General features: G+C 42.0%; 1 protein-coding gene across 1 annotated transcript in view; it reads right to left on the bottom strand.

Annotated features, from left to right (window-relative positions):
• The window catches only part of COL24A1 (collagen type XXIV alpha 1 chain), a 418,688-nt gene that overhangs the window by 207,434 nt on the left and 192,248 nt on the right, over positions 1-19,006 (bottom strand). The window contains exon 10 of the mRNA XM_073593602.1: positions 5,348-5,392. Coding sequence (XP_073449703.1) covers positions 5,348-5,392 — 45 coding nt within the window. The remainder of the gene's footprint in view (positions 1-5,347; positions 5,393-19,006) is intronic.

Below are 19,006 nucleotides of genomic sequence, written 5' to 3'. Positions count from 1 at the left end.
AAATGACAAAATTATAATGAAACGTCCTGCTGCTAAACACTAAACCTCGATATAAGGCAGAAAACAGAATGGATAAAAATCAGTGTAGCGCTGGATAAAGAATAAAAGTTACCCTAAAATGTGTTTTGCTCAATCCATAATATCATGAGATGCCTAATGAGTTAGGCATCAGCAGTAGAAAAAATTGATGATAAGTACACAGTGAATAAACAACGTGACATTAAATGAATAAAGCAGTGCATATAAACAATATAAACACACGTGATTTGCTCATCAAAAACTATGTAAACTTAAAATGAAATCCATATAAGTGATGATAACCATTAATTGTGAGTCCATACCCACAGGGTATATATGAGAAAAGGCACAAAATATGTGAAAAATATTGTGAAATTAATATTAAGTTCATAAGTGTCCCAAATAAGGAATAAGTGATAATTCCAAAGAAATCCAGAGAATCCACAGGGTTCAGGATTGTTTGGTTCACCTCGAGTGCGGCCCGCCACCAAATGTAAGGTTTAAAGGCTTACCAGAAAGCCAGCGACCACCCTTACTCAGGGGGGTCAGTACAGGCTTAGTATTGGAAGGTAACCGGGGATGGTAAACCTCTGGACTCTCAACCCACTTTGTTCATCCGACCAGTAGTCCACAGCAACAGGGGCTCCAGTGTGGAAAAAAGGTCCTGGGGTTCCTTCAACACTCCTTCCCGGGAGGCACAGTACAGGTAAGCCACGGGTTCCAAAAAAACAAGAGGGGACTCCAATAGTGCAGATTGAAAATGAAGGTTCAGTTTATTAGGCTTAATATGCCATAAACAACACTTACAGCGTAGTGACAGTAAAAAAAGTTCCTAGGTAGTTTAAAAGCGGTTTGCGCATGCGCAATGCGTAACAACGTTGTGACCCTACGGCCGTTTCGTCACAACTGACGTCATCAGGGGTTCCTAGGTAGTTTAAAAGCGAACCGCTTTTAAACTACCTAGGAACTTTTTTTACTGTCACTACGCTGTAAGTGTTGTTTATGGCATATTAAGCCTAATAAACTGAACCTTCATTTTCAATCTGCACTATTGGAGTCCCCTCTTGTTTTTTTGGAACCCGTGGCTTACCTGTACTGTGCCTCCCGGGAAGGAGTGTTGAAGGAACCCCAGGACCTTTTTTCCACACTGGAGCCCCTGTTGCTGTGGACTACTGGTCGGATGAACAAAGTGGGTTGAGAGTCCAGAGGTTTACCATCCCCGGTTACCTTCCAATACTAAGCCTGTACTGACCCCCCTGAGTAAGGGTGGTCGCTGGCTTTCTGGTAAGCCTTTAAACCTTACATTTGGTGGCGGGCCGCACTCGAGGTGAACCAAACAATCCTGAACCCTGTGGATTCTCTGGATTTCTTTGGAATTATCACTTATTCCTTATTTGGGACACTTATGAACTTAATATTAATTTCACAATATTTTTCACATATTTTGTGCCTTTTCTCATATATACCCTGTGGGTATGGACTCACAATTAATGGTTATCATCACTTATATGGATTTCATTTTAAGTTTACATAGTTTTTGATGAGCAAATCACAAGGGTTGCCTGTATTCTCTTTTTTAGAGTTAATATAGCAGAAGTATAGTTATAGTGTTGGTATCTGCATACACAGCACTCTGAAAGATAAAACTTGTGAAGATATCTATAGGTCTAAATGTTGTGTAACCAAAACCTCTATTTTAATGTAAATTGTTAGACAGCATAATTTATTTATTTTTGCTGGCTAGCTGGTAAGTGTGCTGGGAAATACAATGTTTTGTTTGCGTTGTACACAGCTCTTCCATGTGCACCTTGCTTTAAAAGCTGGTATAAATGGGGTTGCTATTTTTGTTTACCTTGTTGGAAATGGTACAAAGACACATCAGATGCTTTCAGCTGCTTTTGAGCTCTGATGGATTTCTGGTGTGTCTCTGCGCCTTTAAAGTGTAGCTCCCTCCAGCCATACCTGCCCTTATTTTATCCATTGCTATATATGTGGCAATTTGGAGACTCTCATAGATTAAAATTAGGACTGTACTATACAGAGAGGCCTTGATGAGGCAGTGCGGCTTCCACATATATTTGCAAATGTTTGCAACTAAAACCTCTGTTTTTAATGCAAATTGTTAGACAGTGCCATTTGTTTTTTTGGCTTTTTTTTTTTGCTGGCTAGCTGGTAAGTATGCCGGGAAATACATTTTGGGGGGAGATTTACTAAACTGGAGCACACAGAATCTGGTTCAGCTGTGCATGGCAGCCAATCAGCTTCTAACTTCAGCTTGTTCAATTAAGCTTTGACAATAAAGCCTAGAAGCTGATTGGTTACTATGCACGGGTGCACTACATTGTGTGTGCTCCAGTTTTGGTAAATATCCAGCTTTATGTAGCACCCTCCCAGTTAGGTTGTTAGGATGTTAGGTAAATGTAGTCCTTTTGGCTTCTCTGTAGTCAGTGGAGCAGTTTTTGATTCTGGCTGTTCTGGATCCCACAGGCTGCATGTTTCATTGCTCTGCCTTCTAGTAAGCTCTAGAACATAGGGAGTGGAGCAAGGCAAATAGGCAGCATGAATATTTATGGTGCTGCAGCCCTTTTCCTGGGAAAGTTGGCCCAGAAGGTGGCTGAGAAGCACATAAATAACCTGCGCTTTAGAACAGCACAGTTTTCATGTTCAAGGGATTCCACCTGTCAGCGTATCTCCCCCCCCCCCCCCAAGCCATTCTACTGATTTAAGCAGCTGTTCATCAAGGTCCTGGCTGTGGCAGAGCCGGGGGGGGGGGGGGCTACACCAGAAAGTTTCTCTGTCACCCTGAGGCTTTACCTAAGGAGCAAGTATGCATAGCCTCACTAGCAAGCATCTAGAAGAAGCCGAATGGGCACAGCTGCTCCCATGGCCTCGCGAGTACTACTTTTCTACAAAGATTGTTGTGGCTGCGTACTATTGGTATAGTTGGGTCAAGTGGACTGCAAAAGACTGTACTTCGAACTTGGACCAAGTAGTTTCTCTCCTGAGGTATTCATACCCCAGGCCTTCCCTAGTCACTCGTGGGAGAATCATCCTTTGAACTGAGGCCAATTAGCTCCTCTGCTGAGGGGTTCATACCTCTAGCCTCCTCTGATCTCTCACGGGAGGATTATACTCTGAACTTAGTAGAAGATCTGTTCATTAACCTCCCTGGCGGTTTTCCCGAGTGTGGCTTGGGGTTAAATTTCAATTTCATTAGCGGTAACCCCAAGCCACACTCGGGATTGCATTGCAAGATCCTGATGCGGTATATTTACCTTGTCCCCAGGATCCTGCGATGTCCCCCCTGCTGTGTCTGCAGGCTCTGTCCTCCTGTGTGCCGGGCTCCGTTCCCTGCAAGCGTCGCGATGCATGGGGGCGGAGCCCGGCGGCAAATTCATAAAAATGTAAAAATCATAACACATACAGTACACTGTAATCTTACAGATTACAGTACTGTATGAAATTATTTCACATCCCTTTTGTCCCTAGTGGTTTGTCCAATGCCCTGCACGCAGTTTTATATTATATATACTGTTCTTTCTGCCTGGAAACTGGAGATTGTCCATAGCAACCAAAAAGTGTCCCTTTACGTCAAAAGTGGTTTTAGACCAGCTAGAAAACAGCGATAGTAAATTAGAACACTTGCAGAATTGAGCGATAGTGAATCGTGGGGAAATTAATTTTATTATTATTATATTATTATTTTTTATAATTATTTATTATATTATAATTTATGATTTAGTGTTTCAAAATGTATCATACCCAGGATATCTACTAGACTCTTGTTTGGACAGATATAAGTGTGTTATTGCTAAGAATTACAGGCCTACAATATAAAACGCCAAATTCCTATGCAAAATAATTGTACCGCTTTGAGACGCAAAAATCTGATATAATCATACCGCCAGGGAGGCTACGTTCGGCACATAGAGAAGTGTGTCCTCTGGTATTGTTAGTGTTCTGGAGTATCCCGTACGACCCTGCACCCCCTTCAAGTTTATTTAATATCAAAATCACAAAAATACATTTCCTAGACTCAGTGGCATCGCTAGGGGGTGGCTTTTGGGGCTATAGCCCCGAATCTGGGGCCCATAGCCCCGAGTCTCTGCAGGGGTCCCCAAGGGGAGGGGAAGCTCTCTGCGGACCCTGATGCAAGGGGGAGGCTCTTTGATGACCCTGATTTTAAGGGGGAGGCTCTCTGGGGACCCTGATTTAAGGGGGAGGCTCTCTGGGGACTCTAATGTAAGGGGGCTCTCTGGGAACCCTGATGTAAGTGGGGGCTCGCTATAGCCCCGAATCTGGGGCCCATAGCCCCGAGTCTCTGCAGGGGTCCCCAAGGGGAGGGGAAGCTCTCTGCGGACCCTGGTGCAAAGGGGAGGCTCTCTGGGGACTCTGATGTAGGGGAGCTCTCTGGGGACCCTGATGTAAGTCGGGAGCTCTCTGGGGATATATACACACACACGTATATTACTGTATATACATATGTATGCCCGCCCAAGCGTATGACTTTTTTTACTACGCTGCTATGGGCTCTAGCCCCAGATCTTTTGTAAACCTAGCAACGCCCCTGCCTAGACTGCTTTCTGTGTCAGTGTGCCTGAACTGTGCTTGGTGTGTGCTGCCAGCCTTTGCACTAGTGAGGGAGAACTCTGGTCATCAATATCATCTATGCTGCAGTGACTGTGCAGTGGGCTTTGCTCTCATTACAAAGGCTCTTTCACGGCTATCGCTATATTTTGTTTGCTATGTGCAAAGCCCTTCCTTGTGCACCTTACTTTAAAAGCTAATACTAAACTGGGGTGATCACCATTTTCGTTTAGATCATAGCTTCTTTTTTAGGTTCTAATATCAATTTCGATAACTTTACCCAGGTTTACCCAAGTGGAGCGTGGCCACGGCGCTCCAGTTCCCCAGTTACGAATTGGAGATATGCAGAATATGGTGATTGCAAAGACTCCACCAATGACAGGTACACTTAAAGCAGTCAGGTGAATGCACATAAATTCTCTTGCAGCAATTCTCACCCAGCTTGCCAAACCTTCCTTCAACGCTGACAACCTCAGATACACAAAATGCTCCAGGCAGGAAATGTCACTTCTCTCTTCACGTTTTTAATGTACTTCATTCATTTCAGGGAAATGTAAACGTGATCGCTTTATCCTGCAAGCGTGCGCACCTCTGGAATAATGTTTGCCTTCGTGTAAACAGCGTGTTGTGGGGAAAGATCCCTGACACTCGACAGACAGTCACCAATCAGGAGCTGCGATCAGTCACATGCAACACATCATCACAGCTCTACACATCACAAGCCAAAAATGCAGTGACTTACTCTAACCCCTTTAGGGCCCGGGATTCCTTCTGGTCCAGCTAAGCCCTGTGATAAAGAAAGAGAGAGAGAGATGTTAGTTCCCCATTGAGATGCCTCTCTTATTGTCTCCTGCATACAATGCGTGGAGTATTTGTGTTTTGCCTCTAGTAATGACTTTTTTTCACCGCTAACCCGCAAACAGCTTCATCCTTATTTGTGAGTTGACTGAACTGAAAGGCATGCTGCTTTGGTTTATCTAATGTGGAATATTTAGGTACCTCACATGTAACAAATTAATAAGAGTTAACACAGCACGCCAAGAATGTCCTCTGTGTAATTGCAATACTTCATTAGGAAGAACGAAGACTCTGAATATGGTTAACCCATTCAGCGTCTCTAATTAAGCTACATGCAGGAGTTGTTTGATAAGGAGTTGCCATCCTCATAGCCACCAATCAAGTATTAGTTAAAAAAAAAAAATGACAGCTGGCTGCTAATTGGCTGCTGTGGACAACTTTATTTCCCCTAGTACCAATAGGTTTACCATGAATACATAACACTACATTGCAAGGTCATTCGTGGAAAGAGTCAATGCACCAGAAATGCAGCATTTTTCCTTTTGTTTTGTTTTTTCTTAAAGTGGAACTTTAGTGAAAAAATTGGCAAACAGACAGGATTTCTTACTGCAGAAGAGACACACTATAGGAGGAATTTATTAAAAGTCATGGGCACAAAATCTGCTGCAGCTGTGCATAGTAACTAATCAGCTTCTAGGATTTATTGTCAAAGCTAAAGGCCCCTTTCACACTGGGGCGGTGACGGCGGTAAAGCGGCGCTATATTTAGCGTCGCTTTACCGTCGTTTTGGCTGCGGTTTTCGGCCACTAGCAGGGCGGTTTTATCCCCCGCTAGTGGGCGAAAAAGGGTTAAAACCGCCCGCAAAGGCCGCTGCAGCCGCGCTATGCCGGCGGTATAGCTACGCTGCCCCACTGATTTCAATGGGCAGGAGCGGTGAAGGAGCAGTGTATACACCACTCCTTCACCGCTCCAAAGATGCTGCTAGCAGGACTTTTTTTTTTACCCCTTTCACACTGGGGCGGTTTGCAGGCGCTATTGCGCTAAAAATAGCGCCTGCAAACCGACCCGAAACAGCCGCTGCTGTGTCTCCAGCGTGAAAGCCCCGAGGGCTTTCACACTGGAGCGGTGCGCTAGCAGGACGGGAAAAAAAGTCCTGCTAGCAGCATCTTTGGAGCGGTGAAGGAGCGATGTATACACCGCTCCTTCACCGCTCCTGCCCATTGGAAAAGCGCGCGGTGGTTTTTAACCCTTTCTTGGCCGCTAGTGGCCGAATACCGCCGCTAAAACGATGGTTTAGCGCCGCTAATAATAGCGGCGCTTTACCGCTGAAGCACCTCCCTCCCCAGTGTGAAAGGGGCCTTAGGGTCCCGCCAGCGCACCACTCCAGTGTGAAAGCCCTCGGGGCTTTCACATTGGAGACACAGCAGTGGCTGTTTAAGGGCGCTTTGCAGGCGCTATTTTTAGCACTGTAGCGCCTGCAAAGCGCCCCAGTGTGAAAGGGGTCTAATTGAACAAGTAAGACCCCTTTCACACTGAGGCGCTTTTTAGGCACTTTCACGCTAAAAAAAGTGCCTGAAAAGCTCATGAAAACCTATTTTCATTAAAATCAATGAATGCTTTCACACTGTGGCAGTGAGCTGGCAGGGTGGTGAAAAAACGCCCCTCACCATTGAAATGAATAGAAAGCGCTTTAAAAGCGCCTGAAAAGCTCTTCAAAAGTGCTCAGTGTTTTACTGGCAGTTTACAAGCACCTCAGTGTGAAAGGGGCTTTAAAGTTGGAAGCTGATTGGCTAACATGCACAGCTGCACCAGATTCTGAGTCCACCCGTTTTAGTAAATCTCTCCCTATGTCTTTTCTGCATTAAAGTTTCTTTCCTGCCTGTATGCCCTGTATACACACGCAGCTCAGTGTACAATTTCACCAATGCCGAGATCAGGGTTGCCACCTCACCCCTTCAAACCCGAACACATATGAATTACACAGGTTCTGAAGCTAATTTACGGCAGATAAGGCACCAAGTGAGTTTAATTACCACTTTAATCAGCCACAGAACCTGTATAATTCATATGTGTTCGGTTTTAAAGGGATGATGTGGCAACCCTAGCCGAGATGGATAAACTCCCGCATGTGCATGGGAGTGACGTCATCTTGGCCCGCCCTATAAAAATGGCAGAGGACCGGTGCCCAAAAGACAATTCGCCAAAGATGTCAGTAGCCGGTGAGGAGCTCTGGGACATTACAGCAGCCTGCTACAAAAACTCACACACATTGCAATTCCAGGTTATTAAAAGAGACCCTGTCACCAACTTAAAAAATTGCCGTTAAAAGCACAAAAAATATTTGAAATGCTTATTTACCACATTGTTTCCTTTCCATAAACATATTTTATATCTTGCTAGCAATTTGGCGACTTCAAGTACAGTTAGTTTCCTAGCACAGCCTCCTTTACCCTTCCACTCCTCTTCTGGGAACGTCTAATTAATGTCTGTGCTGGCCCAGCTCCCCTACCTCTCCCCTCACCTACCTACATACATTTTTAAATACAGTGCCTCGAAAACATATTCATACTCCTTGAAATTTTCCACATTTTGTCATGTTACAACCAAAAATGTAAATATATTTTATTGGGATTTTATGTGATAAATCAACACAAAGTGGCACATAATTGTGAAGTGGAAGGAAAATAACAAATAAACAACTAACAAACAAACAAATAAATATCTGAAAAGTGTGGCGTGCGTTTGTATTCAGCCCCCTTTTCTTTAATAACCCTAACTAAAATCTAGTGGACCAATTGCCTTCAGAAGTCACCTAATTAGTAAATAGAGTCCACCTGTGTGTAATTTAATCTCAGTATAAATACAACTGTTCTGTGAAGCTCTCAGAGGTTTGTTAGAGAACCTTAGTGAACAAACTGCATCATGAAGGCCAAGGAACACACCAGACAGGTCAAGGATAAAGTTGTGGAGAAGTTTAAAGCAGGGTTAGGTTTTAAAAAAATATCCCAAGCTTTGAACATCTTACAGAACAATGTTCAATTCACCATCCGAAAATGGAAAGAATATGGCAACAACTGCAAACCTACCAAGACATGGCTGTCCACCTAAACTGACAGGCCGGGCAAGGGGAGCATTCATCGAAGAAGCAGCCAAGAGGCCCATGGTAACTCTGGAGGAGCTGCAGAGATCCACAGCTCAGGTGGGAGAATCTGTCCACAGGACAACTATTAGTTGTGCACTCCACAAATCTGGTCTTTATGGAAGAGTGTCAAGAAGAAAGCCATTGTTGAAAGAAAGCCATAAGAAGTCCCGTTTGCAGTTTCTGAGAAGCCATGTGGGGGACACAGCAAACATGTGGTGCTCTGGTCAGATGAGCTTTTATGTGTGGCAGAAAGCTAACACTGCACACCACCCTGAACACACCATCCCCACCGTGAAACATGGTGGTGGCAGCCTCATGTTGTGGGGATGCTTTTCTTCAGCAGAGACAGGGAAGCTGGTCAGAGTTGATGGGAAGATGGATGGAGCCAAATACAGGGCAATCTTAGAAGATAACTAGTTTACAAAAAGTCTTGAGACTGGGATGGAGGTTCACCTTCCAGCAAGACAACGACCCTAAACATACAGCCAGAGCTACAATGGAATGGTTTAGATCAAAGTATATTCATGTTTTGGAATGGCCAAGTCAAAGTCCAGACTTTAATCCAATCGAGAATCTGTGGCAAGACTTAAAAATTGCTGTTCACACACCCTCTCCATTCAATTTGACAGAGCTTGAACTATTTTGCAAAGAAGAATGAGCAAAAATGTCACTCTCTAGATGTGCAGAGTTGGTAGAGACATCCCTAAAAAGACTTGCAGCTGTAATTGCAGTTAAAGGTGGTTCTACAAAGTATTGACTCAGGGGGGCGCTATACAAATGTTCGCCACACTTTTCAGATATTTATTTGTAAAAAAAGATTTTTGATTACCATTTATCATTTTCCTCTTCACAATTATATGCCACTTTGTGTTGGTCTATCACATAAGATCCCAATAAAATACATTTACGCTTTTGGTTGTAACATGACAAAATGTGAAAAATTTCAAAGGGTATGAATACTTTTTCAAGGCACTGTAGCTGCTGGGGAAGGAGTGAAAGGGGATACTATAGATTGTTATTTGAGTGCCAGCTCTAAATCTGCTGGGTCTCAGGCCTTTTAGAAGTCTACACAAGGATCCTTTTACTGGTAAATTACATAAAACACACTAAATACTCATATGATTTTATGGTGATTGTTGTTAAATGGTTTGGTGACAAGATCTAAAGCTGTAAGCAGAACAAAATGATCACTTTTGTAAGTATTTTTTATAAGCTACTTTTGCAGGTATATTTTATATATGTTTTTTTTCCAGTACAACTCCAATTACAATAGTAATTCGTATTCAAATTACAAAACCTGTAGGGGAATTTGCAGTGTACAAGGGAGTTTTCAATTTGCAGGGAATTTTCCCTTATTTTAATGAAAAAAATATTTTTGCTTGCACATGACTGATGGATGATGGAAGTCAGCAGAATGTCACCTCATTTCCTAAGCTTAGAGAACATTCCCTTGCAAACTGAACAGCCTATTTGCCTTTAGAAAATAATTCCCAATGCTGTGGTATAACAAAAAACAGACCGAATAAAAAAAAAGAAAAACCCTTATGCCTCGTACACACGATCAGACTTTCTGACAAAACCGTGGAATTTTGTCCGAAGGGTGTTGGCTCAAACTTGTCTTGCATACACACGGTCACACAAATGCCCGGCGATCTCACACGAGTACTAGAGGAGGGAGTGAAGGGGGACAGAGCGGAGCTCCAGTGAAGGGACGAGTGCTGCGGACGGGTGAGACGAACGTGAGCACACACACCTCCTGGGTCCGCCGTGGCCTGCCTGTTGTTATTTCAGTTGCTATTGCTTGCTGTGCTGTGGAAGTTCTCCATTTGCCGTGAAGTGACTTGCCTGTTATTTTATTTTAAATGTGAGTTCATTACAAGTTGTTTTATATGTGATTAAATCTTTTAAACGAGATTACACTATTGGAGCTTCTTTTATTTTTATGTCATACTACCAACCTGAGAAAAGCGGTGTTCCTATGGAGCAGTGGAGGTGTATGCTCGCATGTTAACCCCCATGTAAGTGGGTTAGAGGCTCTGTCAGGCCAAACACGAGAGTGAGAGGCCTTAACAGCTGGTGAGTTTGAATTTCAGCAGGGAGTGGATTCACGTCACAGAGGTATGGTGGATGTTTGAAAACACAGCTGAGCAGTTTTGGAGTCACCCTCACTCTTTTTTTGGACTTTCTTCAAATATTTTCATGTTTATTTTTTCACGATTGATTGGTTTCTGGACTTTTTAGATATTTACTGTGTTCAATTTTCATTATATATTTTTTCTTGGATTTATATATTTGTATATCACTTTCACTGAGTGTTATAATTTATATTAGCTCATATTGAATTTATTGAATAATTTATTTTATTTAATATTAATTTTTACTTTTTGGGATATTTAGCAATACATGTTTTTTCACTTTTTCTCTAGTCACGTCTGTATTCAGCTCACTGGCTGGATAAGAGTGTCTCGCATCTCCCCACCTGGGGATAAGCGCCACTATTTCATCTATAATTTTCCTTTGGTGAATTCGGTTTATATAGAGTTCATAATCTGCCACGTCACGAATGTTAATTATCCATTACGAACGCTAGTTTACAAGACCGACCGCTTCTGCTTCCAAGCATGCGTGTTTGTACTTTGAACTTTTGTCCGACGGACTCGGTACACACGATCGGAAAATCCGACAACAGACATTTGTTGGCGGAAAATTTGAAGACATGCTAGCCAACATTTGTTGCCTGAAAGTCCGACAACAACTGTCACACGGTCGGATTTTCTGCCAACAGCCTGACATCCAACATTTCTCGTCGGAAAATCCGATCGTGTGTACGGAGGTTTCGGCAGCAAGTGTCTCTTGAAGCAATACAGCTTCCTTCAGCAGTGCTGGATGCCCCTTCATCCTCTGTGGTTCCATCCCCGGCCCCCACATCACTATACATCACAGTAGTGGTGAAGGAACCAATGAGTGCTGGGGGGACATAGACATTCAACATTCCCAGAAGTGTTGACTAATGAAGAATTTGACAGACGATTCAATAGATTGAAGATCAGAGACGCGGGCTGGAGAGATAAGTTTAAAACTTTCTAAGGTTTTTTTTTTTTTTTTTTTTTGGAGACAACAGAGGAACATCCCTCTTTCTGCCCCTCCCTCCTGCAAATAAAATCCCTAAAACTGATCCCTGTCTCAAAATGTAAAAAAAATACATTTACTTACCTACCAGACAATAGAGTTCAGTGTTGTCTTGGATGAATCAGAGGTTTTCTCTTTGTCCTTCTAATCCAGCGCCAAGAACCTCCACTTCTTCTCCAGAGCCAAGGGACAACCTCTGTTTCATCCAAGACATACCGCAGGGGTCTCTGCCAGACCTGCAGCATATCTGCGCATGCAGAAGGGCCATGATGTCATCCTGAGCTAGACCAGGATTTAGGAACTAAGTTTTTATTTCTTAAATATTTTTTTCTTATTAACTAATGTGTAAAAGGGAGGGGGGAAGAGGCAGGGGAGAACTTACAAAAAATATGTAAAGTTTCGTTTTTAGTACGTCTCTAAGGGAAAGGTTGCATGTACATTTCCTCCAGCTTTTGTGAAATGGGAAAAATGGCCACCTGATGTTGACTTTGTAAGGAAAAATGCCCTTTCCACAACCTTGTCATACTTGCATCATTTTACAGAGGAAAGGCCATTCAATCATCATAAAGACATGCTTATTACAGCGGTCACCATCAACGGTACGAGAAAATCACAATGGTTACAACAGATTTTCAGGGTGTACAAATTTTGTACCAATATTGTTACATTCACCTGGCAGTACGTTTGATACAACTTTCACATTGCTGTCTTATATATTGATTACTGTATACCTAATATCATATACAGATCTAGAGATTCTAGCTCCAGCAGTTATATGGATGTCATTTGGCACAGTTAGCACGTCTGCTAAATGACAGCTGAAATAAAATTTGCCCATACTTGGCTCGATTTTTGAATATTCATAAGAAATTCTGAAAAGCCAGAGCATTTTAATACGACAGTTTACAAATTTCACTTAAAAAACAAATTTAAACCGTTTTATTTGATTGGCTTACCAATGTGTAGAACTTTAATGTTCAATTTTCAATCTTTACAATTGTATACAAATAGCTTTTTAGGGTTGTAGATCGTGCTGGACTGATTTACTCTGTTGAGGGTCTGTGAGTGGGTAATAGTGAGGGGTGGGGCGGAAGACTTCTCTCCTGATGATTCCGGACTTGACAGAAGGGTGGCCGTGAGTTCTTTTTTGGGGGCTTGGGCTGCTACCTCTGGGTACTGCCTTGGGGTCGTTTCCGCATATACTTGTAAGGGTAGGTAAAAGGAGTGCCCGATATCCAATGAGAAGCAAAGTGAAAGGTGAATTTGTAATCGTTTTATTGAACGTAGCAACAAATAATTAAGTCAACGTGTTTCGGGGGAACAGAGACTCCCCCTTCTTCAGGGCTATCAGAGAAACATAGATTAATGGATATACAGTATCTCACAAAAGTGAGTACAACCCTCACATTTTTGTAAATATTTTATTATAGCTTTTCATGTGACAACGCTGAAGAAATGACACTTTGCTACAATGTAAAGTAGTGAGTGTACAGCTTGTATAACAGTGTAAATTTGCTGTCCCCTCAAAATAACTCAACACACAGCCATTAATGTCTAAATCGCTGGCAACAAAAGTGAGTACACCCCTAAGTGAAAATGTCCAAATAGAGCCCAAAGTATCAATATTTTGTGTGGCCACCATTAATTTCCAGCACTGCCTTAACCCTCTTGGGCATGGAGTTCACTTTGGACATTTTCACTTAGGGGTGTACTCACTTTTGTTGTCAGCGGTTTAGACATAAATGGCTGTGTGTTGAGTTATTTTGAGGGGACAGCAAATTTACACTGTTATACAAGCTGTACACTCACTACTTTACATTGTAGCAAAGTGTCATTTCTTCAGTGTTGTCACATGAAAAGATATAATCAAATATTATAAAAAATGGTTTTCATATGCTTAACCCTTTTATATGATTCTCTGATATACAATTCATGTAAACGATTCTTATCTTTTAACTTTAATATATACATATTTACATTATGCTATATATATATATAGACATACAAACACGGGCATACTCCACAATGTACACAATATATATATATATATATATATATATATATATATATATACACACACACACACAGTGGGGACGGAAAGTATTCAGACCCCCTTAAATTTTCACTCTTTGTTATATTGCAGCCATTTGCTAAAATCATTTAAATTCATTTTTTTCCTCATTAATGTACACACAGCACCCCATATTGACAGAAAAACACAGAATTGTTGACATTTTTGAAGATTTATTAAACAAGAAAAACTGAAATATCACATGGTCCTAAGTATTCAGACCCTTTGCTGTGACAATCATATACAGACATACCCAACTTTTAAGTACACAATGGGGTTTATTTACTAAAGCTGGAAAGTGCAAAATCAGGCTCACTTCTGCATAGAAACCAATGAGATTTCAGGTTTTATTACCAAAGCTTAATTGAACAAGCTGGGGTTAGAAGCTCATTGGTTTCTATGCAGCAGTGAGCCTGATTTTGCACTTCCCAGCTTTAGTAAATAAACCCCATTGTGTACTTAAAAGTGGGGTATGCCTGTATTTAACTCAGGTGCTGGCCATTTCTTCTGATTATCCTTGAGATGGTTCTACATCTTCATTTGAGTCCAGCTGTGTTTGAATATACTGATTGGACTTGATTAGGAAAGCCACACACCTGTCTATATAAGACCTTACAGCTCACAGTGCATGTCAGAGCAAATGAGAATCATCAGGTCAAAGGAACTGCCTGAAGAGCTCAGAGACAGAATTGTGGCAAGGCACAGATCTGGCCAAGGTTACAAAAAAATTTCTGCTGCACTTAAGGTTCCTAAAAGCACAGTGGCCTCCATAATCCTTAAATGGAAGACGTTTGGGATGACCAGAACCCTTCCTAGAGCTGGCCGTCCGGCCAAACTGAGCTATCAGGGGAGAAGGGCCTTGGTGAGAGAGGTAAAGAATAACCCAAAGATCACTATGGCTGAGCTCCAGAGATGCAGTCAAGAGATGGGAGAAAGTTGTAGAAAGTCAACCATCACTGCAGCCCTCCACCAGTCGGGGCTTTATGGCAGAGTGGCCCCATGGAAGCCTCTCCTCAGTGCAAGACACATGAAAGCCCGCATGGAGTTTGCTAGAAAACACCAATATTGTCCAATACTGTCCCAACAGTGAAGCATGATGATGGCAGCATCATGCTGTGGGGGTGTTTTTCAGCTGCAGGGACAGGACGACTGGTTGCAATCTAGGGAAAGACTAATGAGGCCAAGTACAGGGATATCCTGGATAAAAAACCTTCTCCAGAGTGCTCAGGACTTCAGACTGGGCTGAAGGTTTACCTTCCAACAAGACAACGACCCTAAGCACACAGCTAAAATAACGAAGGAGTGGCTTCACAACAACTCCGTGACTGTTCTTGAATGGCCCAGCCAGAGCCCTGACTTAAAACCAATTGAGCATCTCTGGAGAGACCTCAAAATGGCCGTCCACCAACGTTTACCATCCGACCTGACAGAACTGGAGAGGATCTGCAAGGAGGAATGGCAGAGGATCCCCAAATCCAGGTGTGAAAAACTTGTTGCATCTTTCCCAAAAAGACTCATGGCTGTATTAGATCAAAAGGGTGCTTCTACTAAATACTGAGCAAAGGGTCTGAATACTTAGGACCATGTGATATTTCAGTTTTTCTTTTTTAATAAATCTGCAAAAATGTCAACAATTCTGTGTTTTTTTGTCAATATGGGGTGCTGTGTGTACATTAATGAGGAAAAAAATTAACTGAAATGATTTTAGTAAATGGCTGCAATATAACAAAGAGTGAAAAATTTAAGGGGGTCTAAATACTTTCTGTCCCCACTGTATATTTCTGTCTGCTTTTATGTTTGACTGATAGCCCTGAAGAAGGCGGAGTCTCTGTTCCCCCGAAACGCATTGTCTTGATCACCTGTTGCTACTTTCAATAAAGTGATTACAAATTCACCGTTCACTTTGCTTCTCATTGGATATCAGGTCACTCCTTTTACCTACCCTTACAAATAGTATACAAATGGAATACAAACAATTTTTCCTGGCTGAGGACAACATTAACAGTTAGAATTTATTTTGATCAGATATGAGCAAGAAACATTTTCTATCCCGAGCCTTCAAATTTTCTTGCCACTATGGTTGAAAATGATTGTTGATTTTTCCTCACTATTAGAAAACCAAACAAATGTTCAATAAACTATTTTGGCATGAAATTCTACTGCTGTATGGCTATCTTTATCACATAATACCATCATTCAGTCAGGCTTTACAGGGCCCACAGGAATAGTAAAGTGCAATCACTGTGTAACACTGCAAAACGTAAACAGAAAATATGTCTGCCCCATGTACATATATTTATAGATGACTCAAGCACATAAGGTTTTTAAAATACCAAAATTCATTGATAATTAAATCATTTGCAATAAACAGATTTTGTTTATGTTTTTCCCTCCAAATTTTTTTTTAAACTCAATATATAACCTTTAAATACTGTTAGTTGTTTTGAAAGAAAAAAAAAGTTCTGACAAAAGCAAACAAATTCCAAGTTTCTGGAATAAGTTAAAAAAGGAAAATAAACATTTAGAATGGCTAACATCACTGCTTCCCCCGTTTGAAAATAAGCAATGCAATAACTTACACTGAAAAATGCTAACAAAAGTTAGTATATATAAATATATATGCTGCGCTTTCAAATATACTCTTCACATTATATATATGTGATAACCAAAGTGCAAATATGCGTGTGAATCACACACCGCGATACATCCAGTAACTAGTGACTGTAAAAAGTGACAATAGTGCAACAAATAGTTATGAACACTTAAAATGAACATATAAATAATCATACTAGTAAAAAGTGCTATAACGTGCATCCATATGGTGATTGGTTGTATCAAAATTATTGTTCGTAAAATCATATAGTGTTCATAAAATCATATAGTGTTCATAAAATCATACAGTTTTCATAAAATCATACAGTGTTCATAAAAAATATATAGTGGACTCAATCCACTAAAACATATATATAGTATCGGTATCGGCACCGATACCGAGCATTTGCCCAAGTACTTGTACTCGGGCAAATGCTCCCGATGCTTCCCCTGATACCTGGAAGTCAGCTGTGATCGGCGCGTGGGGGAGTTACAAGATTCTCCCCCAGCGGCTTTCAGCAGCTTTAGTTACATACAGCGGTGATCGCTCACCGCTGACTGTCACTGCATCCTCCTCCATGCCCCCTCCTTTCCTCTGTCCCCCTCCGCTCCTCTCTCCTTCTCTGTGTCTCTCCGCTGTCCCCTCCGTTCCTCTCTCCTTCCCTGTGTCTCTCCGCTGTCCCCTCCATTCCTCTCTCCTTTTCTGTCCCCCTCCGCAGTCCCCTCCGTTCTGCTGTCCCCCTCCGCTGTCCCCCTCCGTTCCTCTCTCCTTCCCTGTGTCTCTCCGCTGTCCCCTCCGTTCCCCTCTCCTCTGTCCCCTCCGTTGTGCTGTCTCTCTCCGCTGTGTGAATGGACAGTCAGCTGACTCTGTCCATTCACATAACTGATACATTGTAATCTCCTGTGATTACGATGTGTCAGTTTATGAATGGAGAGGAGCCGCTGTCTTCTCTCCATTCATTCTCAGTGCAGCTGAGGCTGCAGAGAAAAGGAACTGGGGAATCTCTATCCTCTGTCTCTTTCTCTGTCTCAAGGGGGAGATATCAGAGGTCTGTTAAGACCCCTGATATCTCCCCAAAGCCCCCCAACAGGGCTGATTAAAAAAAAAACAAAAAAAAAAAAAAACATATAAAGAATAAAAAAAATATTATTGTAAATAATAAAAATTGTAAAAAAAAAAACACACACACACATACACCGTTCACCCCCCCCCCCCCCCCCCCAAAAAAGAAAACACTGTTAAAAAAAAAAAAAAAAACACTGTCACGTGACATTTTAAAAAAAGTATCGGTAATCGGTATCGGCGAGTACTTGAAAAAAAGTATCGGTACTTGTACTCGGTCCTAAAAAAGTGGTATCGGGACAACCCTAGTAATAACGTTTTAACAGTTTATTAATCACATAAAAAAACCCCTATGGGGTACTCACAAAGTATAGGCGCACAGTGCGCCAATCTGCATCAGGCAAACAGCAAACAGCATGTAAAGATACCGGATCGATATTGGGATGGTATGGGGTTCTTTCATGACAGGTCACCTGCAGAACATCCATCCTGTCCCCTCCCCAACGCGTATCGATACAGGGAACTTCCGTATCTACTTCATGGGGAAAATATAGTGGGGGGTTTTATGTGATTGATAAACTGTTAAAATGTTATTACACCATCCAGTCCTTTTTCACTCAACCGAGGTATAGTGCTGATGGGTCCAGGAGTCTGGTTAAAACTGCAGAGCCCCAGAGGTGGTTCACAGGCGTCTATTGACTAAGCTTAAAGTGGTTGTAAACCCTTACAGACCACTTTGACCTACAGGTAAGCATAGATTAAGGCTTACCTGTAGGTCCAAGAAATATCTCCTAAACCTACACGGTTTAGGAGATATTTGCAAAAAGACAGGCACCGCTGTCTATGTCGCAGGAGCACTGAGCATGCCGCTGCTAACGGCGATATGCTGTGGCGGCTCCCGTGCACATGCGCGGGAGTGACATCATTGCGGCTCCGGCCAATCACAGCGTCGGAGCCACAATACCCGGAAAGAAGATGGACGCTCCGTAGCAGAGGGGACAGCGGTGACATTGCAGGCTCCTGTGTCAGGTAAGTGACACACAATGGGCTACTATGCGATGCATAGTAGCCCATTATGCTTTACCTTTGCAGGGAAACAAAGCGGAAGTAAAACCATCAGGGTTTTCTTCCTCTTTAAGTGCAAAGTCACACGCTCAGAGGGGAACATTTAATACCTAGGGGGGAGCACCTGAGTGTGATCACTGTGGCTTGCTTTGGATTATCTACACAACAGTTTCCAAATCGCATGGACTTTAGAAGCACTTTTGAATTGAAATAATTGGATGACACATATGCACATAGAAGCACTTTTTATTCATCTATATGTTTTAGTGGATTGAGTCCACTATATATTTTTTATGAACACTGTATGATTTTATGAACACTATAAGATTTTATGAACAATAATTTTGATACAACCAATCACCATATGGATGCACGTTATAGCACTTTTTACTAGTATGATTATTTATTTTCATTTATATGTTCATTTTAAAGGATCACTAAAGATATATATTTTTTTTTTTTTAAATAACAAACATGTTATACTTACCTCCACTGTGCAGCTCGTTTTGCACAGAGTGGCCCCAAACCTGGTCTTCTGGGG

The sequence above is a fragment of the Aquarana catesbeiana genome, linkage group LG07, assembly GCF_042186555.1.
Source record: "Aquarana catesbeiana isolate 2022-GZ linkage group LG07, ASM4218655v1, whole genome shotgun sequence".
NCBI lineage: Eukaryota > Metazoa > Chordata > Amphibia > Anura > Ranidae > Aquarana > Aquarana catesbeiana.
Note: the sequence above shows the minus strand (reverse complement) of the source record. Positions and strands in the feature narration are given on the sequence as shown.